Source organism: Schistocerca gregaria, chromosome 1, assembly GCF_023897955.1.
Source record: "Schistocerca gregaria isolate iqSchGreg1 chromosome 1, iqSchGreg1.2, whole genome shotgun sequence".
NCBI classification, from domain to species: domain Eukaryota; kingdom Metazoa; phylum Arthropoda; class Insecta; order Orthoptera; family Acrididae; genus Schistocerca; species Schistocerca gregaria.
In genome coordinates this window covers 1,173,633,421-1,173,661,084 of record NC_064920.1, presented here as the reverse complement: position 1 = coordinate 1,173,661,084, position 27,664 = coordinate 1,173,633,421, and the positions used below count along the sequence as shown (strand labels likewise).

At 40.5% G+C, this 27,664-nt stretch overlaps 1 protein-coding gene across 5 annotated transcripts in view; it reads left to right on the top strand.

The window, feature by feature from the left end:
• The window catches only part of LOC126284387 (arylsulfatase B-like), a 174,539-nt gene that overhangs the window by 82,969 nt on the left and 63,906 nt on the right, over positions 1-27,664 (top strand). For 3 of the 5 annotated variants that reach the window (XM_049983298.1, XM_049983289.1, XM_049983280.1), the window contains exons 3-4: positions 8,823-8,982; positions 15,019-15,245. In XM_049983298.1, coding sequence (XP_049839255.1) covers positions 8,823-8,982; positions 15,019-15,245 — 387 coding nt within the window. The remainder of the gene's footprint in view (positions 1-8,822; positions 8,983-15,018; positions 15,246-27,664) is intronic. The other 2 variants (XM_049983313.1, XM_049983306.1) reach the window with 1 other exon arrangement.

Below are 27,664 nucleotides of genomic sequence, written 5' to 3'. Positions count from 1 at the left end.
TCTTTCCATTCGTAAAATTCTGCTATGCAATCCCAAAATCCTGGATCCCATAACACGCATTGAAACTCTTGCCCTCCAGGAACTAGAGGAACATGGACAACGCCACCTCAAAAAAGGCTCCACCCTGCTCACTTCCTACTGCTACCTTGGGCTACTATTGTCCATCACTTCTACATTAACCTCCAAACCTTTCGCACACCCTCTCAAAGCTGAGAGGGTAGCTTCTCTGCAAAAGTTCTCACATGTTCTGTCGATTTCAACTGACAGTCTATATTCATCCCCAATAATTTGTCACCAGCTGTACAGTCTAGTACATCATTGCCTACTTTCAGTGTCACTGAGTTTTTTTATTTAGTTGGAAGTTTATACAGATTGTCTTTTTCATGTTTAAAGTTACTCTATCTCTGAATGGCCAGTAGTGGAAGTCTCTGTGAGCTTCATTGGGTTTTTCTGTTAACTGTGTTGAATCTTTGTCTGCAATAGCTACCGTTCTGTCATCAGCAAATTGTATTTTTTTCCTTATCTGACACTGTGGGAAATCATTTATCTATATAAGCTCTGCAGATGATGAAGAAATTGAAGATATGTATGATGAAATAAAAGAAATTATTCAGATAGTGTAGGTAACAGAAGAAATATTGAATTGAATTGAATTGATGAAAGGAGAAAATATAAAAATGCAGTAAATGAAGCAGGCAAAAAGGAATACAAACGTCTCAAAAATGAGATCGGCAGGAAGTGCAAAATGGCTAAGCAGGGATGGCTAGATGACAAATGTAAGGCTGTAGAGGCTTATCTCACTAGGGGTAAGATAGATACTGCCTACAGGAAAATTAAAGAGACCTTTGGAGATAAAAGAACCACTTGTATGAACATCAAGAGCTCAGATGGAAACCCAGTTCTAAGCAAAGAAGGGAAAGCAGAAAGGTGGAAGGAGTATATAGAGAGTCTATACAAGGGTGATGCACTTGATAACAATATTATGGAAATAGAAGAGGATGTAGATGAAGATGAAATGGGAGATATGATATTGCGTGAAGAGTTTGACAGAGCACTGAAAGACCTGAGTCGAAACAAGGCCCCTGGAGTAGACAACATTCCATTGGAACTACTGACGGCCTTGGGAGAGCCAGTCCTGACAAAACTCTACCATCTGGTGAGCAAGATGTATGAGACATGCGAAATACCCTCAGACTTCAAGAAGAATATAATAATTCCAATCCCAAAGAAAGCAAGTGTTGACAGATGTGAAAATTACCGAACAATCAGTTTAATAAGCCACAGCTGCAAAATACTAACGTGAATTCTTTACAGACGAATGGAAAAACTAGTAGAAGCCGACCTCGGGGAAGATCAGTTTGGATTCCGTAGAAACACTGGAACACGTGAGGCAATACTGACCTTACGACTTATCTTAGAAGAAAGATTAAGGATAGGCAAATCTACGTTTCTAGCATTTGTAGACTTAGAGAAAGCTTTTGACAATGTTGATTGGAATACTCTCTTTCAAATTCTGAAGGTAGCAGGGGTAAAATACAGGGAGCAAAAGGCTATTTACAATTTGTACAGAAATCAGATGGCAGTTACAAGAGTCGAGGGGCATGAAAGGGAAGCAGTGGTCGAGAAGGGAGTAAGACAGGGTTGTAGCCTCTCCCCAATGTTATTCAATCTGTATATTGAGCAAGTAATAAAGGAAACAAAAGAAAAATTCGGAGTAGGTATTAAAATCCATGGAGAAGAAATAAAAACTTTGAGGTTCGCCGATGACATTGTAATTCTGTCGGAGACAGCAAAGGACTTGGAAGTGCAGTTGAATGGAATGGACAGTGTCTTGAAAGGAGGATATAAGATGAACATCAACAAAAGCAAAATGAGGATAATGGAATGTAGTTGGATTAAGTCGGGTGATGCTGAGGGAATTAGACTAGGAAATGAGACACTTAAAGTAGTAAAGGAGTTTTGCTATTTGGGGAGCAAAATAACTGATGATGGTCGAAGTAGAGAGGATATAGAATGTAGACTGGCAATGGCAAGGAAAGCGTTTCTGAAGAAGAGAAATTTGTTAACATCGAGTATAGATTTAAGTGTCAGGCACTCATTTCTGATAGCATTTGTATGGAGTGTAGCCATGTATGGAAGTGAAACATGGACAATAAATAGTTTGGACAACAAGAGAATATAAGCTTTCGAATGGTGCTACAGAAGAATGCTGAATATTAGATGGGTAGATCACATAACAAATGAAGAAGTATTGAATAGGATTGGGGAGAAGAGAAGTTTGTGGCTCAACTTGACCAGAAGAAGGGATCGGTTGGTAGGACATGTTCTGAGGCATCAAGGGATCACCAATTTGGTATTGGAGGGCAGCGTGGAGTGTAAAAATCGTAGAGGGAGACCAAGAGATGAATACCCTAAGCAGATTCAGAAGGATGTAGGTTGCAGTAGGTACTGGGAGATGAAGAAGCTTGCACAGGATAGAGTAGCATGGAGAGCTGCATCAAACCAGTCTCAGTACTGAAGACTGCAAGAACAACAATATAAGGGACAGGACTGGGCCCAGTACAGCTGTCTGGGGGTGCCTATATTAGTATGATTCAGATCTGGTAAGTGTTTTAGCACCAGTTTTATAGAATATGTGAGACTTCAACATTTTGTACCCAGTTTTCCAAGTATTACTTAAACCAATTCTTTGCACTACCCCATAATTTTTATACTTCTAATTTGTATAGTAGCATTGTGTAGTCAACTGTGTTAGATGATTTTGGCAGATAAAAAAAGCCTGTTGCATTCTCGTCCTCAACTACTGCTTCAAATACACTTTAGTACACTATGCTATAGCTGGCTATGTACCTCTTGTGCGCCTGGAACCAAATTCTTCATTCTTCATGAATTATTCATTGCAGAGAACATCATATTTGTGTAGCTACCTCATTAGTATGTTTTTCTTTATGGTTTATAATGCTTTGGAAATGCAAGATAAAAAAGAAATTGGTCTGTGGTTTTCTATAATTTCTGCCTTACTATTTTTTAGTACAGGTATTACTTTCGCTTCTTTCAGGTATTCAAGAAAGTTGCCAGCACAGAAAGATTTGTTAATTATCATTGTTAATGGGGTTTTTATGTTCTTTATATGTTTGTTGAGGACACTGACTGCGATCTTGTGTAACCCTGTGGATTTTAATTGTTTAATTGGGGTGATATATTACCTATGCCACCTCTTTCTCTGTTGCTGGAAAGAGCACCATTGTTGAGCTAGCTATCAGTTCCTCAAGTTCATTATTCTCACTTTTTAAGTTGCTGTTACTTAATGTATTTCTTGATTCATTTTTGGAATCAACATTTATAGTCAGGTAGTACTTTATATAGGCATCTCCTACACTCCAAGTGGTATCATCACTGTTAATATTCATTGTCAGTCTTAACACTTGGCCTATTATTTCTAAAAGTCACACCTATTCCCACTTTATAGCTCACAAATCATCACTTCTCTCCAATGTTGTTTGAAACAAAATGAAGAGCAGCTGCACGGAAATGTTACACATTCACCATTTGCTGTATTTTTGGTGCATTGGCCATCTACAAATATTGCATTGAAATCATGGTCCAACACATGCACTGCCAATTGTGAGCCCCTTCTTCATTTTGTAAACCAAATGAAAGCCTGTTAATGAGGTTAGATGTACACTATACACTTTACAGTCAAACAGCACACTGAAGATTGAAACTTCCCGGCAGATTAAAACTGTGTGCCGGACTGAAACTCAAACTCGGGACCTTTGCCTTAGAGATTAGATTAGATTAGATTAGATTAATACTTGTTCCATAGATCATGAATACGACACTTCGTAATGATGTGGAACGTGTCAGGTTAATGAAAGATGTTTGTACAAGATATTACATTACACAAAATATTGCATGACACTAATGCTTAAGTTAGTTTTTTTCCCTCCCTTAATTTATATCTAAAAATTCAGCCAATGAGTAGAAGGAGTTGTCATCTAGAAATTCTTTTAATTTATTTTTAAATGTTGGTTGACTATCTGTCAGGCTTTTGATGCTGTTTGGTAGGTGACCAAAGACTTTTGTGGCAGCATAATTTACCCCCTTCTGTGCCAAAGTAGGATTTAACCCTGCATAGTGAAGATCATCCTTTCTCCTGGTGTTATAGCTATGCATACTGCTATTACTTTTGAACTGGGCTGGATAATTAACAAATTTCATAAGTGAATATATATACTGTGAGGTTAGTGTGAGGATCCCTAGAACCTTAAATAGATGCCTGCAAGATGACCATGGGTGGGCTCCAGCGGGCAAGCAAGTGCTCTACCATCTGAGCTATCCAAGCACGACTCAACGCCCCATCCTCACAGCTTTACTTCTGCCAGTATCTTGTTACCTACCTTCCAAATTTTACAGAAGCTCTCCTGCGAGAGGAGGATTACAGAAGATTACTTAGCCACTGGAGGGCTTCTCTGGAAACACTGTGGATGGCTTTAATTCCTCCGTCTTTGAAACCATAAATTATGCAATTTAAAATAAGTTCTGTAGTTTGAAGTCACAGACAGGATCATTTTCAAGATCCTACTTTGTCATTAAGCTTTTACAGGGACCATTTCCAGTCCTTATTCTGTCTAACCTTGTCCAGAGTCTTCTTGGAAGGTCAAACCAGGAATTTGTTTGGTCATGTCACCAATAAGGTATGCATTTTGTGGGGTGTTTCTTTGCTAGTTTTCCTGCCAATCCCTTTCTTCCTTAAAGTCTTGTAATCTTTGGATGGTTTTCCAGAGTGGCGTCCTTGACTTCAATCAATCCTTTGTGTGTAAATGGTGATGAATTGTGAGATCTAATTAGTTTTATGTCTTCTTCCACACTTTTTATTGCATTTTTTGTCTCATGTTTGGTGGTCTGATTTTGGACAGCACTGGTAGCCAAGTTGTGGGGCTTCAGTGAGGCATTTATGATCTCCATTGATTCCTTGAACTTCACATCAACTTTTTTTTGTGTGGGCACTCATTGCCTGTCCTGAGGCATGGTATTCTGCAGTGCTATGCATCACTGCCAATGTGATGTGTGCAGCGTGTTTGCATCATTTCTCCTGGAGCTGCTTGCTAGTTTGGCTAGTATAGACTTTTTCGATTTATGTTCTTCTATATGGTGCCTGTACAAAAATGTACAGTGTAGTTCAACTCCCAAGTATTTAGAGGTGTTTTTATGTTTAACTGGCTCCCCATTGAGTTTTAGGCTCAGCTTCCTGTTAGCTTCCTTGTTGTTTAGACACATAGTGATACTAACAGATTTGGGAGTAGGTCTATTTGGTTTCAAGTGCCATTGGGTAAACACTCGTGAAGAGTATGTAGATTACTATTCATGGTAGTTTGCAGCTGTTCAAATGACTTTGATAGTGTGACAACTACTAAATAATTGACATAGGCAAATTTGTGTTGCTGCATGTTGGGTAAATCTCATTTATATAAGTTGAAAAGTAGGGAGGGTGAGCTATGAACCTCGAAGTAGGCCATTGTGAAATGTTCTGACACTGCCTACCTTAGCTCTCAGATATACTCTGTAAGTTATCTCCATTAACGTAGATTTCATGATCTTTAGCATTTGTTGTATTGTGACTCACTAGTTTGTGTAAAAGCTCTTGATTCCAGACTGTGTCATAAGCTGGTGGATAGATCGAAGGTCTTCCTATATATGTGGTCACCATAAATACTTGTCCACAACAGCTTCTATTTTTCCTGAAACCAACTTGTCCCACCAGCAACACCTTTTCAGTAAGTGGCATTAGTCTTGAGGCCAAAACCCTCTCAAATCATTAATAGATTGTACACAATAGGAAGAGGGGGCTAAAGTTCTTTAGATCATCTGCTGCTTTCCTTGGTTTAAGCACTGTAATTGTCTTTGCTTCCTTCCATATCTTCAGTAGATTTGCAGAGTGAATTCTTTCCATAAAGCATCTGGCCAACCACATTTTAACTTTGTATCAATTAATTGATAATAAAACATCTCCTTTTTCCATTGATATCTTGTTGACTAATTAATAAGAATATAATAGAGAGAAACATTCCACGTGGAAAAAATATATCTGATCTTTGCCTCTGTACTTTCGCCTCGACTGACATCTCTGCCCAAACTCTTTGCCTTTACATATGTCTGCTTGTGTCTGTATATGTGTGGATGGATATGTGTGTGTCTGCGAGTGTATACCTGTCCTTTTTTCCCCCCTAAGTTAAGTTTTTCCACTCCCGGTATTGGAATGACTCCTTACCCTCTCCCTTAAAACCCACATCCTTTTATCTTTCCCTCTCCTTCCCTCTTTCCTGATGAAGCAACCGTGGGTTGCGAAAGCTTGAATTTTGTGTGTGTGTTTGTGTTTGTTTGTGTGTCTATCAACATACCAACACTTTCGTTTGGTGAGTTACATCATCTCTGACTAATTAATAACATTTAATTACCAGTGGCTGAAGTTCAGAAAGTATTAATGCCTCTGCAGAGCATGGTTCTGAAACCAGAATAATGAAATCATACTACAAGAGTCTAATAACATATTGCATTCTGATATGAGTCATCCTGGGATGAGATTCCCTACACTCATACTAATGTTAAATATTATTTGGGTATTTGGCTGAACACATATTACATAACATTTATCTTAACCACCAGCCAATTATGAACAATAACCACAACTGATACACTGTCCTTCCAAAATTAGCAACTATGTATCTGATTATTGTAACCAGAGAGGATTAGCCAAATGTTGTCCAAGCTCACTGAGGCTTTGTTTGCTCTCCTAACAAAATAGGAGCAGCAAAGCTAAACTCTCAAGTTTCGCATTACATTTACTGCCGCGCAATGTTTTTATCGAGAGTCAATTTTCAATTCAGAAGCAACAGAAACATTCATAAATCCAATACTACCAGAAGGGATGACTTACACTATCCACCACTCAGCTTTAGTGTAGCACAGAAAAAGGGTGAAATAACAATGTCCTGGACTTTCCAGAGTAGAGGATGAGGTAATTAGCCATAAAAAACTTTATTCTCTTACTCAGTGAACATTTGCACATGCGTGTTTGTGTGTGTGTTAAAACAAGTTTAAATTCTTAGTATCTAATCAGCTCTCATATATTCTTGCATTGTTACATAGGCCTTTGTGTAATTCATTTCTACATCTACATTTATACTCCGCAAGCCATCCAACGGTGTGTGGTGGAGGGCACTTTACGTGCCACTGTCATTACCTCTCTTTCCTGTTCCAGTCTCGTATGGTTTGCGGGAAGAAGGACTGTCTGAAAGCCTCCGTGTGTGCTCTAATCTCTCTAATTTTACATTCATGATCTCCTCGGGAGGTATAAGTAGGGGGAAGCAATATATTCGATACCTCATCCAGAAACGCACCCTCTCGAAACCTGGCGAGCAAGCTACACCGTGATGCAGAGCGCCTCTCTTGCAGAGTTTGCCACTTGAGTTTGTTAAACATCTCCGTAACGCTATCACGGTTACCAAATAACCCTGTGACGAAACGCACCGCTCTTCTTTGGATCTTCTCTATCTCCTCCGTCATCCCGATCTGGTACGGATCCCTCAATGATGAGCAATACTCAAGTATAGGTCGAACAAGTGCTTTGTAAGCCACCTCCTTTGTTGATGGACTACATTTTCTCAGGACTCTCCCAATGAATCTCAACCTGGTACCCGCCTTACCAACAATTAATTTTATATGATCATTCCACTTCAAATCGTTCCGCACGCATACTCCCAGATATTTAACGGAAGTAACTGCTACCAGTGTTTGTTCTGATATCATATAATCATACAATAAAGGATCCTTCTTTCAATGTATTCGCAATACATTAAATTTGTCTATTTTAAGGTTCAGTTGCCACTCCTAGCACCAAGTGCCTATCCGCTGCAGCTCTTCCTGCATTTCGCTACAATTTTCTAACGCTGCAACTTCTCTGTATACTACAGCATCATCCGCGAAAAGCCCCATCGAAGTTCCCACACTATCTACTAGGTCATTTATATATATTGTGAAAAGCAGTGGTCCCATAACACTCCCCTGTGGCACACCAGGGGTTACCTTAACATCTGTAGACGTCTCTCCATTGATAACAACATGCTGTGTTCTGTTTGCTAAAAACTCTTCAATCCAGTCACACAGCTGGTCTGATATTCCGTAGGCTCTTACTTTATCAGGCGACAGTGAGGAACTGTATCGAACGCCTTCCGGAAGTCAAGAAAAATAGCATCTACCTGGGAGCCTGTATCTAATATTTTCTGGGTCTCATGAACAAATAAAGTGAGTTGGGTCTCACACGATTGCTGTTTCCGGAATCCATGTTGATTCCTACAGAGTAGATTCTGGGTTTCCAAAAACGACATGACACTCGAGCAAAAAACATGTTCTAAAATTCTACAACAGATCGACGTCAGAGATATAGGTCTATAGTTTTGCGCATCTGCTCGACGACCCTTCTTGAAGACTGGGACTACCTGTGCTCTTTTCCAATCATTTGGAACCTTCCGTTCCTTTAGAGACTTGCGGTGCACGGCTGTTAGAAGGGGGGGCAAGTTCTTACGCGTACTCTGTGTGGAATCGAATTGGTATCCTGTCAGGTCCAGTGGGCTTTCCTGTGTTGAGTGATTCCAGTTGCTTGAAATTTCTGTTTTTGAAGGAGCTGTATGCTAACTGAGACAATATTTGCACCCCAGATTGTTATCACATAAGCCAAGTATTATTCAAAACATGTCCTCTTATAGTAAGGCAATAGTAATCATATTAAATAGCACTATTGTGAATCCTTGAATAATTTACAGGGCTGGAATGATGTTGGATTTCATGGATCAGATGAAATACAGACACCAAATATTGATGCTTTAGCATATCAAGGGGTTGTTTTGACTCGCCATTATACTTTGCCATCTTGCACTCCATCACGGTCTGCACTACTCACTGGGCGTTACCCCATCACTACTGGTGAGTGGCAGAAAGAAATGGTATGAGCTGTTCATAGTCATGATGCTGACCATTTAAGATTGTATGTAAGTAATAATGAAATTTACATAATAAATAATAAAATCCAATACAGCATACATGAATGTGAGTAACTCTAAACAAAATCTCTGTATCTGATGAGGTAAGAGGAAATTATCGTGCACCTGATAGAAATAACAGCATCCTGTAAATCACAAGCCTTTGTAAACCTAATTTTCTTCTTTCAGAGTGAATGAGGGCAAAGATAGGGAGATAACACTGGAAGAGGGAGTAATCATTGAGGGGCGGGGGCTGGATTGCAATGCATTACTTTGTGTATCATTAAGTAAATTATATTCTACATCTACATAGATCTATATTCTGCAAAACACCGTGAGGTACATGGCATAGGGTACGTTCTTCCTGTTCCATTCACATATAGAGTGTGGGAAGAATGATTGTTTGAATGCTTCTATGCATGTAGTAATTATTCTAATCTTATCCTCACAACCCCTATGTGAGCAATAAGTAGGTGGTTGTAGTATATTCTTAGTCATCATTGAAAGCCAGTTCCTGAAACTTCGTTAACAGACTTTTTCGGGATAGTTTATGTCTATCTTCAAGAGTCTTCCAGTTCAGTTCTTTCAGTATCTCTATGACATTCTCCCAAGGATCAAACAAACCTGTGACCATTTGTGTTGCCCTTCTCTGTATAAGTTCTGTATCCCCTGTTAGTTCTATTTGGTAGGGGTCCCACAACTTAGGCAATATTCCAGAACTGGTCACACGAGTAATTTGTAAGCAATGTCCTTTGTGGACCGACTGCATTTCCCCAGTATTCTACTAAAAATTGAAGTCTTACCACCTGCGTTACACATGACTGATACTATGTGACCATGCCATTTCTTGTCCCTATGAAGTGTTACACCTAGGTATTAGTATGAGTTGGCCAATTCTAACAGTGCTTCGATGATATTAAACTTATAGGACACTACATTACTTTGTTTTGTGAAGTGTACAATTTTACAATTCTGAATATTTAAAGCAGGTTGCCAATCTTTGCACCACTTTGAAATCTTATCGAGATCTGACTAAATATTTATGCATCTTCTTTCAGATAGAACTTCATTACAGATAACCTCATCATCTGCAAAAAGTCTTAGGTTACTATTAATATTCTCTACAAGGTCATTAATATTGCACCTTGTACAGCAAGGGTCCCAACACTCTTCCCTGGAGCACACCTGTAGTTACTTCAACATCTGACAAATCTTTCCGTTTCATTCACGTAGGGAGTGCAGGAAGCGTAATTGCTTGAATGCCTCTGTGCATGCAGTATATTATAATATATTTCTTGAGTCCGTATTTATCAGCATATTAAGAAATAATAAATTGGGTTTTCCAGTTGTTTATTTTGTTATCAGGTAGCAGTAAACTGACAAAAAATGTAAAAACTTTGTTTTACTGGTTTTTTGAAGCCTGTTTCTTTCATCCAGAAAAAAAGAATAAGGACAGAACTTTACTATGATTAAATCACAAGTCACACAGGATCCTATTTCATGAGAAATACAACACAATGAGACAGTTTGGAAACCAACAGTGAGCTGTGAGCTACAGGTAAGATTTGAAAGACAATACAGTGGTCAGTATGCCAGGAAGAGTGGAAGATAAGTTGGGAAGTGAATGGCAGATGAAACAGATCTGGAGAGAAATTGGTGACAAAGCACACTGAAACAACGTAAGTCTGAAAAGAGTACAACAAAGGAAAGATATGACAATTTTAGTGGCATCAGCATACATTGTAACAGAAACTTATAATGCACGCTGATGAGATTACAATTATATGTGCAGCTAAAATAAAGGAGAAGCTTGAGAAGTAAGCACTCCTCTAAATGTTGAAACTGCAAATAAATATCTATTACAAAACAATCATTTTCTAAATTAATCTAACAAAATATATGTAGTGCTCCAAGCTGGAATGAAATGTATAATGTAAATATTAAATTAAATAGTGAGGCAATTAAAGATAAGCACACTGATTTTCATCATGCACAAAGCAGCAAAAGTTAAGGATTAGAATGTTTTCTGGGCAGTATTCTATACACTTGTGTTCCCACATCTATCCTACTCAATTCTTATATGTAGACAAGCACAAGATACCTACTTAAAAAGAATAATTAAAATTCAGAAAAAAGCAGTGAGGTGTATAGCAAAAATACCACTCAGGCAGTCCGCTTGCTTTGCTGAGTGCTAATGGTCTAGAATAAGATTTTTCTCTCTGCAGCAGAGTGTGTGCCGATATGAAACTTCCTGGTGGATTAGAACTGTGTGCCGAACCGAGACTCGAACTCGGGACCTTTGCCTTTCGCGGGCAAGTGCTCTACAATCTGAGCTATCCAAGCACGACTCCTGCCCCGTCCTCACAGCTTTACTTCTGCTGGTATCTCGTCTCCTACCTTCCAAACTTACAGAAGCTCTTCTGTGGACCTGCTAATGTATCTGCCTATCATGCAGCATGCCTGGGTTCAATTCCCAGCCTGGTTGGACATTTTCTCCAGCCCTGGACTGGCTACTGTGTGCCCTCATCACCACATCATCATTACTGATGCGCAAGTTGCCCATTGTGGTGTCACCTGACTTGTAACTCGGTGGCTGAACTTCCCTGGATGGGGCCTCCTGGCTGTCAATGCCACATGATTGTTTCACTTCATCACTGAGACAAACTTGTAGAGAAGCTTTTGTGCACCGTAATATTATGACAGTGTACTCACTGTATATACAGCGTGGTCAGAAACTGCCTGAAGAGCTTGTAAAGGCGTTGCAGGGTAGGTTGTGGGATTGGGAGGGAAAGGGGGGGGGGGGGTGGAGAAGAAAAACAATGAAGCAGAAAAGGTTGGTGGGTACGTTTGCAGAAAGATGTGCTCAATGAGGGTGAGGGGATGTGAATCAGGAGTAGGTGATGGGACAGAGGGGGCAGAAACTGTTCTGTTGAAGGTGTGGGGACAATAGATCACTGTAGATTGAGGCCTGGATAATTTTAGAAGTGGAGAATGTGTTGTAAAGGTGACTCTCATCTACACAGTTCAGAAAAACTGCTGCTGAAGGGGAGGGTCCAGATTGCCTGGTTTGTGAAGCAGCCATTGAAATCAAGCATGTTATGTACAGCTGCATATTGTGCCACAGTGTGGTCCATTCTGCTTCTGCCCACATTATGGTAGTAGACATTCATCCTGGTGGACAGCTGGTTGGTGGTCATATAAATATGAAAAGCTGTGCAATGATTGCAGCAGAGCTGGAATATGACATGGCTGCTTTGACAGTTGGCCCAGCCTCTGATGGGACAGGATAAGCCTGTGACAGGAAAGGAATAGGAAGTGCTGGGTGAATGGATTGGGCAAGTATTGTTTAGAACAGATTTGATGTGTTGCACAATTTATGAGTTAATTAGCATTGAAGTTTGCCAGTCAGGCAGTTGTGTGCACAAATTCAAGCAGTCAACAAGAGTTGGTGTCACCAAAGATGTTCTTCATTTGGTTTTCTAAAATCAAACAAGAGATGAAAAAAAAAATTGAGAAGTGAGGATCGAACCTGAGCCAAAAGCTGAGCTGTCTCATGTGCTACCATCTACACTATGAGGGCAACTGACACTATTTGCATATGGCAAGCCACTTGAATTTGCATGTATAATGGCATGGCTAACTTCAGTGCCAATTAACTCACAAACAGTGCAAAGTACGGAAGTTTTTTGTAAACAATTATTTCTCAGTAGAGCCTACTCTACGATGTCATTACAAGCTCTTCAGACTGTTTGTGACCACTCTGTATATCAGAATGTTATGGCAGTGGGAGTAACTGATAAACACCTCCTGAGTAAAGATGTAGGCCCACATGACCACACAGTGAAAGGAAAAGAAAATCATTACACAAGATGGTGAAATCTCAAACTGACTATGTGTGCTCTCAGTGGAGCAGACAAAAGTTTTTTTAACGAGCTACCAAAATCTATTAAGGATATAACTGAATTAAATTTACTTAAAAATCATTTGAAAGTATATCTTATAGAGAAATGTACCAGACAGCTATAATAAACTTTCCCTGGAAACATTATAACACGGAACCTAATTACTGTACGAGGACCAACCTTGGCAGCATTAATGTCAAGGACATAGGGAAGAGAAATAATGCAGAATCAATTTAATTGAAACACTTTTAATGTGCTATTATAGTACATCATACCATTACATACTGGTACCATTACTGCTACAAAAGGGGCTCATCAGTGTCAAGATGTGTCTGCACAGCAGAACGAAGCATGTCCATAGGTATGTTGGCTACCTCCCTTGATATGCTGCACTGGTAAACCCTGTCCTTCAGGTAGCCCCAAAACCAGAAATCACAGGGCGTGAGATAAGGTGATTGTGCTGGCCAAGCATTTGGAAACGATCGGCCGATAATTCAATCAGTTCCTAATGTGTTTCGGAGAATGAGTTGAACTTCATAAGCAATGTGCAGGTGGGCCCCTTCTTGGATGAAAACTATTGAGTTCAGTGTGTGTCTCTCTCTCTTGTAGGGCAGGCTGACATGCTGGCAAAGCATATTGCAGTAACATTGGCCAGTCACACTGCACATCTTTGGTCCTTGGGCACCAACCTGTCCAAAAAAGAATGGGCCAATGCTGAATGTAGCCATGGTGACACATTCACCATGAACAGAGACTGGAGGTGAAGATCCCCACACTTGTCAATTCTGTGTCTCCACCTCACCTGTCAGAGAAAAATGAGCTTTGTCTGTCCATGGGATGGGCCAGAGACAGCCCTCATCAACTTAATCCTTGCGAGAAAGTGGGGGCAAAGTCAACATGATGCTGTACATCAAGTGGTGTCAGCTGCTGTATGATATGGATCTTGTATGAATACCATTTGAGAATGGTTCGAAAATCCTTCCGTACAGTGGACCATGGGATGTTCAACTAGTATGACACAGCACACGCGCTGCCTGATGATCAGGAATTGCATGCAGCATTGTCTGCTATAGTAACAGTGATCTCATCAACCACATGCGGTGCAACCGGTTGTCAGCCTGCTCCCGGAGCATTGCCCAGTTTTCCAGTTTCCAGTTGATTCAAACTTCTTCATCATGCTCTGCACAGCAGGTGGAGAAAGAGGACCCTTCCATAATCATTTCAGCCAGCGATATTCTCAAAGTGCGGCTCAGCATTACTGTTGTTTTGATAATAGAGCTTCACCAATAATGTCCTGCTCCTTTTGTCCAAGCTCAATTTGACACATCAACAAGTGCACTGTGACTGTTCAGGTGTGTGAGGCTGTGAATCATGATGACTGATCATGGAACCTGGTGGCCATAGTTGGAATTGGACAGTGGTGCTGTGATGCATGGAAATTATGCACCCCATACTCTGGACATTAATTCTACCAAGTTCGGTACTCGTACAGTAATTAGTATCCATGTTATAACATGTTAAATGGGGAAAGTGTAATTATAACCATCTGATATATATACTGTATGTGTGAATATTAAAGATAAGCTGTTATGTTCTAACAGAAAGTAAGTAATTATCTCATATTTGCCTGAAAATGTACTGTTTTATTTACTGTGCATTCATCGATCATATAAAATTGTACAATTCACACAACTATATCCATGGGCAAAGAATAAATAAATAAATAATAGAATTAGTGGGAGGGGGGAGGGGAGGGAGAGAGAGAGAGAGAGAGAGAGAGAGAGAGAGAGAGAGACATGGGCCTCTCTCTTTGATGTTTATTTTCATTTATCAGTTGTAATTAAATATATCATTAAATAATTAAAAAATAGTGTGTTGACACAATTTTAATTTTGAAACTTTTAAGAACTATAAATTTATTATTAATAATTAATGCAAGAAGTTAGTCATCCTACATTTTAAGGTATATCAAGGGAATTCACGACAGTTCTGGCACGTAAAAGCTGCATTCTTAATAATGGCTGTGTAACTCATTTGCTTACTAATAAGAGCACATTGCAACTTTTCTTCATTTTTAGGAATGCAAGGGTATCCACTACGAGCAGGTGAACCACGTGGTGTACCACTATCTGTACAACTTCTTCCTGAGCATTTCAAAAGAATTGGTTACGCAACACATGCCATTGGGAAGTGGCATATTGGCAGCCATAAATCAAATTTCACTCCCACATACCGAGGATTTGACTCGCATTTTGGTTACTGGTACGGATACGTTGGGTATCATAACCATTCCATAGAACAAGAGGTACAAAATCAATTAGTTATTAAGACAGATAACTTTTTTAATATATAGCAAATTTTTCTCAGTAAATGTAATTTGGTAAAATCATAACATATTTTTCACTGCTGAAACATGACCATATTAGTTTTACACTGGGAGTTCAGCAATTTATAGCATAACCGACTATGTACAAGGACAATGTACAAAGACAATGTACAAAGATGTCAAAAGTATATATTAAATATGTAAGTGGCTCTGTGAACAATATTATGAGAAACAAAGGCTGATACTCTCTGTAAAGATGACATGGTGACATCCAGACAGGCACAATAAAAAGACTGCTAAACAGTTAGCTTTTGGCAAAAGCCTTCTTCAGAAAAGACAACACACGTGCATCCACACAAGCAAGGCACACATCTCATGCACACATGACTGCTACCTCTTGCTGCTCTGGCCAGAAAGCAACAATTACATTGTACAAAAGCAGCAATCTGGAATGGGGCAGGGAAGGGGAAGGGATAGTAGGATATGGACGGGAGGAGAGAAGAGAGTTGTCTGGTGAAGCGCACAGGGACTAGATGGTGGTGGCAGATCAACACTGCCAGGTGCTGTGTTGAGAGGCATTGGGATTGGGAGGGAAAGGGGGGGAGGAGTGGGATGGAGAAGAAAAACAGGGAAGCAGAAAAGGTCAGTGGGTACGTTTGCAGAAAGCTGTGCTCAATGAGGGTGAGGGGATGTGAATCAGGAGTAGGTGATGGGACAGAGGGGGCAGAAACTGTTCTGTCGAAGGCGTGGGGACAATAGATCACTGTAGGTTGAGGCCTGGATAATTTTGGCAGTGGAGAATGTGTTGTAAAGGTGACTCTCATCTACACAGTTCAGAAAAACTGCTGCTGAAGGGGAGGATCCAGATTGCCTGGTTTGTGAAGCAGCCATTGAAATCAAGCATGTTATATTCAGCTGCATATTGTGCCACAGAGTGGTCCATTCTGCTTCTGCCCACATTTTGGTAGTAGACATTCATGCTGGTGGACAGCTGGTGGTTGGTGGTCATATAAATATAAAAAGCTGTGCAATGATTGCAGCAGAGCTGGTATATGACATGGCTGCTTTGACAGGTGGCCCAGCCTCTGATGGGACAGGATAAGCCTGTGACAGGAAAGGAATAGGAAGTGCTGGGTGAATGGATTGGGCAAGTCTTCCATGGGGGTATGATTCCTGTGGCAAGGGCTTGGAGTTGGGAGTGGCATAGGGATGGACTATAATGTTGTGAAGGTTGTGTGGATGATGGAACACCACTTTTGGGGAGATGGGAAGGATCTTGATAAGGATGTTTCTTATTTCAAGGCATATTGATAGACAGTCAAAGCTCTGATGAAGAAGAAGAAGAATGTGGTTGGTTACTTCCGGTCTGAGAGGGTGCTCCTTTGTAGCTGGTTCTTGGGGGTAGGGGGAGCCTTGGGGGTGCATTCACGTCATATACCCACTCTGCTGCAGTCATTGCAGTGCTTTATATTGCTATCACTACCAACCAGCTGTCCACTAGGATGAATGGCCACCACCAAACTGTGGCCATAAGTGAAGTGGACCACCCTGTGGCACAATATGCAGCTGAAGATGATGTGCTTGATTTCAATGGCTACTCCACAGTCCTGGCCATCTGGATCCTCCCCTCCACCACCAGCTTTTGTGAACTGCACAGATGAGAGTTATTCTTACAGCATATTCTCCATTCCCAAAAGTAGTCTGGTCTCAACCTATAGTAACCTACTTTCCACGCACCCTCCACCACAGTTTCTGCCTCCACTGTCCTATCTCATCCTTCCAACTCATATCCCCTCACACACATTGTTTGCCTTTCTCTGCCACTACACTAACCAGTCTTTTCCCTTTCTCTGCCACTACACTAACCAGTCTTTTCCCTTTCTTTGCTCCTCTCATTTTCTGCTCCATATTGCTCCCCCTTCCCCAACTCCCCCCCCCCCCCCACCCCCCCTTCGGCCGCCAACCTCCTGGCATTGTGCCAGCAACTTTGTTATTCTACCATCTACTCCCCGCACGCGCCACCAGACAGCACTTTTCTCTCGCCTCATCTGTATCCTACTATCCCTCCCCCTCCCCCCCCCCCTGCCGCCCCCTCCTCAGTCCAGACTGCTGCTTTTGTTCCACGTAAATGTTGCCTTCTGGCTGGATATATAGTGTTCATGTGTGTGTGTGTGTGAGGTGAGCTTGGTGCTTGCTTGTGAGAATTTGTGCACGTTTTCTTTTCTAAAGAAGTCTTTGGCCAAAAGCTAAATGTGTAACAGTCTTTTTGTTGCAGCTGTCTGCATCTCAATGTGTCAGCTTTATGATGAGTAACAGTTATTCTTTTGTAATATTGTAGGGACTGCTATTCATGTTGAATACTGTGTCCGCACGCATTAGTTCCGTTCACACCATCTATAGATACAGTTGTGTCGCGAATTCAATGACTGCACAGCAACAAATGAATGGCGTAAACCGCCAAGTTTGAAACCGCCACTTGGAGTGCTGAATAATGTTGTTGGCTACTCCTTGGAGTTAAAACTTTTGTTTTTATGTTTATTCTGTTCCTTGGTTACTGTTTTTGTTGTTTACAAGCTACCTATAGCAACTGTCCTTCTTTTTCTGTAATATCAAGTAATAAACCATTCAAGTATATTCTCAGTGTGTGTTTGAATATTTATTAAGTACAGGTAGCTCTACACGATGAAAATATACCCATCCGCTCTGAGGAAACCGGTGCCGCAACAAAATTTATTACAGTTTGTAACCACCTGCAGTATCAAGACTGGCTGTTCACCTCCCATTTTGGCCACATAATAAAGTTCTATGGTTTGCTCAGGTTGAGGCCGGCTTTTGCTATGCCGCAATTACAGTGGATGCGACTAAGTTTGCACTTTTGTCACGAGGAGATCCTAGTCACTACAGAGGACATAGCCGCAAATGATCTAGGAGCTGTTCCTCGACTCAATTCTGTATCAGATGCTGGTCTGACCACTTGCTGGTACCACAGAAGATGTGGTGAGGAGGCTAAAAAGTGCACTAGCCCCTGTGCCTAACCAAGTGCAAACGGCGGTCGGACGTAGGCACCACCAACTGCTCAACTACATCATGGCGCCTATTTATTACTGATAGGATATCAGGCTGGACGTATTTAATAGACACAGGGTCCGAACTTAGTATCCTGCCCAGAGCGTCACTGCACTGTTGCAATCCACCCACTGCATTTAGCTTGTCTGCCACAAATAATTCAGCAATTTCTGCGTATGGCAAGCGGCATGAAGAATTGAATTTTGGGCTCCACCGTCAGGTCAATGGCACTTTACTGCAGCAGATGTGGCCAAAGCAATAATCGGTGCCAATTTATTAGTTGACTATCTGCTCCTACCGGATGTAGTGAATTCCCGCCTAATAGACAATGTTACCGGACTTACAACCATTGGGTATCATCGTGATGCCAGAACATACAACATCAAGGTTATACAGGTTGCAGACGAGGAGTATCGCTTGCTGCTGCATGAGTTCCTGACCTTAACGAGGCCTCCAGGCATGCCACATCAAGTTTTGCATGATACGGTCCACCACATAAAAACTGTGGATAGGCCACCTATGTCTTGCCGGTAGAGACGATTGATTCCAGGACACCTCGCCATTGCTGAAATGGAATTCGACACGATGTTACAAGAAGGTATCATCCGACCCTCAATTAGTCCATGGTCATCTGAATTGCATTTAGTACCCAAAAACGGAGGAGCCTGTCATCTGTGTGGCAATTACAGAGCGCTTAACTCATGGACCACACCTGATCACTACCCAGTGCCACTACTAAAAGTCTATAGCCACCACTGCATTCAGTGTTATAGACTGCACAAAAGCGTATACCTAGATTCCTGTGGCCATAGAGGACATTCCAAAGACTGCTGTTATTACATCATTTGGGTTGTATGAAAGCAAGTTTAAGACCTTCAGCCTGCATAATGCTGCTCAAACCTGGCAGAGGTTCATCGATTCTGTCTTGTATGGGCTGAACTTTTGCTTTGCCTATCTGGATGATGTGTTAGTATATTCATCGTTAAAGGAGCAACATCGTCAGAACCTGAGAGACGTTTTTGAGCATTTTGAGAAATATGGCGTGGTGTTAAACACAGCTAAATGTGTGTTTGGCCAACATCAAGTCGATTTCCTGGTTCATCAAATATCTTCACTAGGCTCATTACCACTCAGTGAGAAAGTTGAAGCCATATTGCAATTACCCAAGCCATCTATAATGAAAGAACTTTGCAGATACTTATGAATGCTCAATTTTTACTACCGCCATTTACCACCCACTGCCAAACAACAGACACTGTTGAACGCAGTACTGGCTGCTCCCAAGCTTTAGAGCATTTCTCCTGTGCAATGGACCAGAGAGATGAATGTGGCTTTCGAAGTAACAAAAAACAGCCTAGCACAAGCAGCACTGCTTGCACACCCCAAGCTTGAAGCTCCACTGGCATTAGTGGTGGATGCCAGTCAGTTAGCCATTGGTGCAGACCTCCAACAATGGGTGGATGATGCCTGGCAGCTGCTGGCTTATTTCTTGCACAAGCTGTTGTTCTGTTCCTTTGCTTCTTTTTCTGTAGTATGAAGTAGTAAACCATTCAAGTATATTCTCAGTGCGTGTTTGATTATTTATTAAGTACGGGTAGCTCTGCACGATGGAAATATACCCGTCAATATCATCAATATTCCAACCTGGACTTTTCATTATTAAAGTGGCCCTAAGGTGTAATCAGAGTAGCAACTTCATGAACCTTGCTCAGTGACTGCTTAACCAGAACTCTATACATTTCTCTGGCGGTGCATTACTGTAACATTGTTCACAGTTCCCATTTAAACACTCTCAGAGGAAAGTTTTTACAAAATGTTAAAATATAAAGCTATTAAATACTCATTAACAACATAAAAGACAGAAATGACAGGTAATACATATAACATCTTCATCTACGTGATTACTCTGCTATTCACAATAGTGCCTGGCAGAGGGTTCAATGAACCACTTTCAAGCTGTCTCTCTACCGTTCCACTCTTGAACGGCACATGGGAAAAACAAGCACTTAAATTTTTCTGTATGAGCCCTGATTTCTCTTATTTTATCATGGTGATCATTTCTCCCTATTTAGATGGGTGCCAACAGAATGTTTTCGCAATTGGAGGAGAAAAACTGGTGACTGAAATTTCATGAGAAGATCCCATCACAACAAAAAACTCCTTCATTTTAATGAATGTCACTCCAATTCATGTATCATGTCTGTGACACTATCTCCTCTATTTCGCGATAATACAAAACGAGCTGTCTTTCTTTGTACCTTTTCAATGTCATCCGTCAGTCCCATCTGATGCGGATCCCATACCGCACAGAAATGCTCCAGAATAAGGGCTGAACGTGTGGTGTAAGCGGTCTCTTTAGTAGATCTGATGCACTGTCTAAGTGTTCTACCATTGAATTGCAGTCTTTGGTTTGCTCTACCCACAATATTATCTATGTGATCATTCCAATTTTGATTATTTTTAATTGTAATCCCTAAGTATTTTGCGGAATGTACAGCCTTCAGATTTGTGTGACTTACTGCATAATCAAAATTGAACTGATTTCTTTTAGTACTCATGTGAATAACTTCACACTTTTCTTTATTCAGGGTCAATTGCCACTTTTTTCACATACAGGTATCTTATCTAAATCATTTTGCAAGTCGTTTTGATCATCTGATGACTTTACAAGATGGTAAATGACAGCATTATCTACAAATAATCTAAGACGGCTATTCAGATTGTCTCCTATGTCATTAATATAGCTCAGGAACAATATAGGGCCAATAACACTTCCTTGGGAAACGACGGATATTACTTCTGTTTTACTCGATGACTTTCCGTCTATTACTACAAACTGTGGTGTTTCTGACAGGAAATCACAAATCCAGTTGTACAACTGAGGCGATACTTCATACGCACGCAGTTTGGTTAGAAGACGCTTGTGAGGAACGGTGTCGAAAGCCTTCTGGAAATCTAAAAATATGGAATCAATTTGAAATCCCCTGTCGATAGCACTCATTACTTCATGAGTATAAAGAGCTAGTTGTGTTTCACAAGAACAATATTTTCTGAAACCGTGCTGACTATGTGTCAATAAATCAGTTTCTTCGAGGTACTTCACAATGTTCGAATACAGTATATGTTCCAAAACCCTACTGCAAATCAATGTTAGTGATATAGGCCTATAATTCAGTGGATTACTCCTACTTACCATTTTGGGTATTGGTGTGACTTGAGGAATTTTACAGTCTTTAGGTACAGATCTTTCTGTGAACGAGTCTTCTTCTTCTTTTAGTGTTCAACCCTGAGGTTGGTTTGCAGCAGAGCGCCATTCCTCTCTTCTGTCTGCTTTCCTCTTCATTTCCACATATGTGTTACATCCAACGTCATTCATGATCTGTTGCATGTATGATATCCTTGGTCGCCCCCGCCGATTCCTTCCCTCAATAACTCCTTCTGCTATTGTTCCAATGATATTGTTGTGTCGTAGGATGTGCCCTACAAGTTTGTCTCTTCTTGTTTGGATGTGCCTCCACAGAGATCTGGTTTCCTGTACTCTTCTAAGCACCTCTTCATTTGTTACTTTGTCTGTCCAGCTGATCTTCATCATCCTTCTATAGCACCACATCTCCAGGGCCTCTAGCCGTCTTCTCTCTGCTCTTCCAACTGTCCAAGTTTCACATCCATATAGGGCCACACTCCAAACGAAACCTTTCATGATGCGTTTCCTTATTTTCAGACTGATGTTGTTGCTGGTGAGTAAGTTCCTTCTCCGATTAAATGCAATTTTGGCCTTTTGTATTCTGGTCGCAATTTCTTTCCGGCTTCTACCATCCCTTGTGATTTTGCTTCCCAGGTAAGTAAATTCCTGTATCACTTCCAGCTCCTCTCTTCCAATTCTAATTCTCGGAGGTTCATATTCTGCTCCTGTGCTGCATACCATCACTTTAGTCTTTTTCTTGTTTATTCTCATTCCATACTGATTGTATAGAATTTTTTCCGTTGTTCTGAGGACTTCCTCTAGATCTTCTTCTGTCTCCGTGACTATAGCAATATCATCTGCATAACGTACCATGTCTATCTTCTGCCCATTAATTTTGATCCCCACCTCAGTAGTTTCTCGAACTTGGTCTATAGCTTCCTGGATGTAAGCATTGAATATAAGAGGAGAGAGAGCACATCCTTGTCTTACCCCTTTTCTAATATTTGCTTGTTGTTCCTGGTGACAGTTCCTAATCACTGCCACCTCATTCTTATAGAAACTGAGTATCACGTGGATGTCTTTGTACTTTATTCCAATTTTCCTCAGCACTCTGAACATCTCTTGCCAGATAACGTTATCAAATGCCTTTTCCATGTCTATAAAGGCAATATAAGTTGGTTTATTTTTCTGTAATTGCTTTTCGATAATGAGTCTTAGTGCCAGAATCGCCTCTCTTGTTCCCAATCCCCTTCTGAAACCAAACTGATCTTCACTCAGCATATCCTCCACCTTCTCTTCAATTCTCTTCAGAACTATTTTTATGAGAATTTTTGATGCATGTGATATTAGGCTAAGAGTTCGGTGCTGTTCACATTTTGTAGCTGCTGCCTTCTTTGGTATAGGAACAATGATACATTTCTGGAAGTCTGTCGGTATCTCTCCTGTGTTATAGATGGACCTAATAAGTTTAAGCAGTCATTTTCATGCCGTCACCAGCATTCTTTATTAGTTCTGCAGGGATGTCATCAATACCCGTTGCTTTGTTGTCCTGTAGTTCTTTTAGAGCTCTGTCAAATTCTTCTTGCAGAATGTCATCTCCCTTGTCATCTTCGTCTACTTCCTCTTCTCTTCCTATTACTTCCTCCGAAAGAGGTGTTCCAGCATACAACTCCTCTATGTATTCTTTCCATCTCTTCAGCATGTCTTCACCAAACAGCATTTTCCTCTCTTTATTTTCTATTGTGCCTGAGAGTACTGTTTTACGTTTGTTAAAAAAAAATTGATTTGCTGTTCTGTAGGCTAAATCAGTTCTTCCGTTTTGCATATTTTCTTCTACTTTCCTGCACATTTCTCCAAGAAAATTTTCTTTTGCTTTCCTAGCTTCTCTATTAACTAAATTCCTTAGTCTTCTGTATTCAGCTTTTCCTTGTTCCTCAGTTGCATTTTTGTATAATCTTCTGTTTTCTATAAGCTCAATAATATCTGCTGTAATCCATTTCCTCTTGTTTTTGGGTTCAGTTCTTCCAACTATCTTTTCTGCTGCTTTGTATATACCAGATTTAATCTGATTCCAGTCTTCATTTACTCCACCATGTTGAAAATTTTTAATTAGGTTGTCTGTTTCATGAGCATAGTGCTTTGCCAGTCCCTCAGTTTTCAGTTTTTCTAGTTCCCATTTAAGTTTTACTGGCTTCTTCTTCAAACGTTTGAATCTCAGTGAACTTTTCATCGTGACCAGGTTATGATCACTGCCTATGTCTGCAGATGGATAGCTCCTGCAATCTTTTATCTGGTTCCTAAAACGTGCTTTCACTAGAATGTAGTCAATCTGTTGTCTCCTCAGGTCTCCAGGGGCCTTCCATGTATATCTTCTTCGTTTGTGGTGTTGGAAAAGTGTGTTTGCAACAACTAATTGGTGCTTTGAGCAGAACTCGATCAGTCGATCACCTCTTTCATTTCTTCTTCCAAGTCCATATTTGCCAACAATTCCTTCCTCCGGGTCTTCACCCACAATCGCGTTCCAGTCCCCCATGGCAATCAGGTTTTCATCTCCCTTAACATTTCTCATCGCATCACTTATTTCTTCGTATATTTCGTCAATGACTGCATCTTCTTCTTTGGATGTTGGCATGTATATTTGTATTATCACAGTGTCCTTTGGTTTAGTTTCAAGTTTGACTAGTATTATTCGAGAGCTATATTGCACATATCCCTTGACATGTGAGCCATAGTTTTTCCTCAAAATTATTCCAACTCCTCCCATTCCCGGTCTATCTTGGTCAGTTCCGGTGTGAATGACTCTGTATTCTCCAGACCAGAAATCACCTGGTTGGGGCCATCTCATCTCCGATATGCCCAGGATATCGATTTCCAGTCGCTCCATTTCAAGTTTTACATTTTCTAGCTTGCTACACTGAAGCAGTTTTCTCACATTCCATGTGGCTATGTTAAAATTGAGATTCATTTCCTTCACGTTGTCTATATCTTTTGCAGTCCCCACCCGGGGATCCGATTGGGGGACTATTTTATCTCCGGAAAATTTTACAGAAGATACTGACATGGTTTACTGCTGATGCTTGGGATAACCGTAGTTCTTTAATGTGGTGGTTTCCCGTTGCCTTCCACATCCTATGCCGTTGACCATCAGCTGGTTCTTCCGCCTTTGGAAATGATTTCTCATTTCCAGGGCAAGAGGGTGCCCTGTCCAGCAGATGCTGGGGTGATGACTTATCCCGGTCATCCTTCGGTCCCTGTCTACGTTAGCCATCATATGAAGTGATGTTGCCCACTCTCTACCGCTTGGAGGTGTAGATCAGGAGTTTCCCTTCATTGGGTCTAGGACCTTAATGGCATTTCCTAGTCCCCTCCAGTACTTTAGAGAACGAGTAGTTGTATATAATTGCTAAATATGGAGCTATTTTTATCAGCATACTCAGAGAGGAATCTGACTGGTATACAATCTGGACTGGTGGCTTTGCCTTTATTAAGTGATTTAAGCTACTTTGTGATGCTGAGGATATCTACTTCTATGTTTCTCATCTTGACAGTTGTTCTTGATTGAAATTCAGGAATATTTACTTCATTTTCTTTGGTGAAGGAGTTTTGGAAAACCGTGTTTAATAATTCTGCTTTAGTGGCACTGTCATCAGTGACTTCACCGTTTCTATCGTGCAGTGAAGGTATTTATTGCATCTTGCCACTGGTGTGCTTTATTTATGAGCAGAATCTCTTTGGGTTTTCTGCCAGATTGCAAGACAGAATTTCGTCATGGAAATCATTAAAAGCATCTCGCATTGAAGTACACACTATGTTTCAAACTTCTGTAAAACTTTGCCAATTTTGGGGATTTTGGATTCTTTTAAATTTGGCATGATTTTTTTGTTGCTTCTGCAACAACGATCTGACCTGTTTTGTGTGCCATGTGGGACCAACACCATCACTTATTAATTTATGTGGTACACATCTCTCAATTGCTGTCGATACTATCTCTTTGAAAAAATTCCACAACTTTTCTACACTTACATGTTCAGATTGGAAGGAGTGAAGACTGTCTCTCAAAAGGGTGTTAAGAGCATTTTTATCAGCTTTTTTTAAAAATACATATACATTGTGTTTCTTTTTGATGCTTTTGGGTATTACGGTATTCAGCCTAGCAGCAACTGCCTTGTGGTCACTAATACCTGTATTCGTCACAATACTCACTATTTGTCCAGGATTATTTGTTGCTAAAAGGTCAAGGTCAAGGGTAGCCCTCTCTCCCCCCCCCCCCCCCCCCCCCCCCCCCATGAACCATGGACCGCCTTGGGTGGGGAGGCTTGAATGCCACAACGATATCGATAGTCGTACTGTAGGTGCAACCACAACAGAGAGGTATCTGTTGAGAGGCCAGACAAACATGTGGTTCTTGAAGAGGGGCAGCAGCCTTTTCAGTAGTTGCAGGGGTAACAGTCCGGATGATTGACTGACCTGGCCTTGTAACACTGACCAAAACGGCCTTGCTGTGCTGGTACTGCGAATGGCTGAAAGCAAGGGGAAACTATAGCAGTAATTTTTCCCGAGGGCATGCAGCTTTACTGTATGATTAAATGATGATGCCATCCTCTTGGGTAAAATATTCCGGATGTAAAATAGTCCCCCATTCGGATCTCTGGTAGGGGACTACTCAAGAGGATGTCGCTATCAGGAGAAAGAAAACTGGCGTTCTACAGATCAGAGTGTGGAATGTCAGATCCCTTAATTGAATTGAATTGAATTGAATTTTATTTAATCCTGTAAGATTACATTGTGTACAGTAAATGTACATGTAATATAGGACATGTCAAAGTGTTAACACTTCTTATCACTTATTTTTCTACACCTTTAGCTTACATTTTTACATTACTGATAATGAGTAACAATATATACAAATTTAATGGCATAAGTATTCTGCAACACTGTAAAACTCTTTTTCAATGAGATAGTCTTTAAGTTTCTTTGGAAATTCATTGTGAAGTACACTATCTTTCAGGGTTTTGGGCAGACTTCTTAGTAGTCTGACACCAAAGTACTGGGGTCATTTTTCTAGCATTGCCAGTCGGTGGGGTATGCTCCGTTCTTCATTCTTCTTTCTTGTATTGTGGGTGTGTACACTAGCATTTGTAATCCAGCCCTCACTACCTTTTGTGATGTACATTATTGTTTTGTATATATACAACGATGAAAAAGTTAAGATATTTAAATTCTTGAAACAGTTTCTGCATGTTTCAGAGGTCTTTCTTCTTAAAATGGTCCTAATTTCTTTTTTTTTGTAATGTGAACACTCGTTTTGTCTCTTGTTTGTTTGAGTTTCCCCACACAGTCACTCCATACTGTAAGTATGGTTCGAAAAGTCCATGATACACTGTACACAGAAGGTTCTTGTCTGAATACTGTGATAGCTGCACCATTAAGAATATGACAGAGCTCAGTTTCTTACAGACATTATTATGTTTTTTCCATTTCAGTTCATTATCCACAAGAATACCTAAGAATATAGCAGATTCTACTTCTTCCAGCCTTGTTCCATCAACCTCTAAATCCATGTCTACAGCCTTTTCCTTGTTTTTAAACACTGCATACATAGTCTTTTTTAGATTTATAACCAGTTCATTTTCCAACAGCCATTGAGCTGTGACATTTGCAGATATGTATGCTCTTTTCTCAAGCTGTTCCATATTTTGCTCACTATTTAGTATTGTCATGTCATCAGCATATAATATTTTCTTTTCTTCCTCCTCAACACCTATATCATTAACAAATACATTAAATCACAATGGCCCCATTACCGAACCCTGCGGCACTCCATATTTGATGGATTTGGTTCCTGATTGGTACGAGTTTCCTAATGATACATACTGCTTGCGGTTGCACAAGTATGATTTTATCCATTCACCTGGTTGCCCCCGAATGCCATAGTTGCTTAATTTTTGTAGCAGCATTTCATGGTCAATGGTGTCAAATGCCTTTGAAAGATCCAGAAACATTGCAGAGACAACCTTTTTCTCATCCAAGGACTGTAAAATGTATTCTGTTAGACTGACAATTGCTGATTCTGTAGATTTACCCTTTCTGAAACCATGTTGTGTGGGCATGAGAATGTTATGTTTGTCCAAATAGTTAACTAATCTGG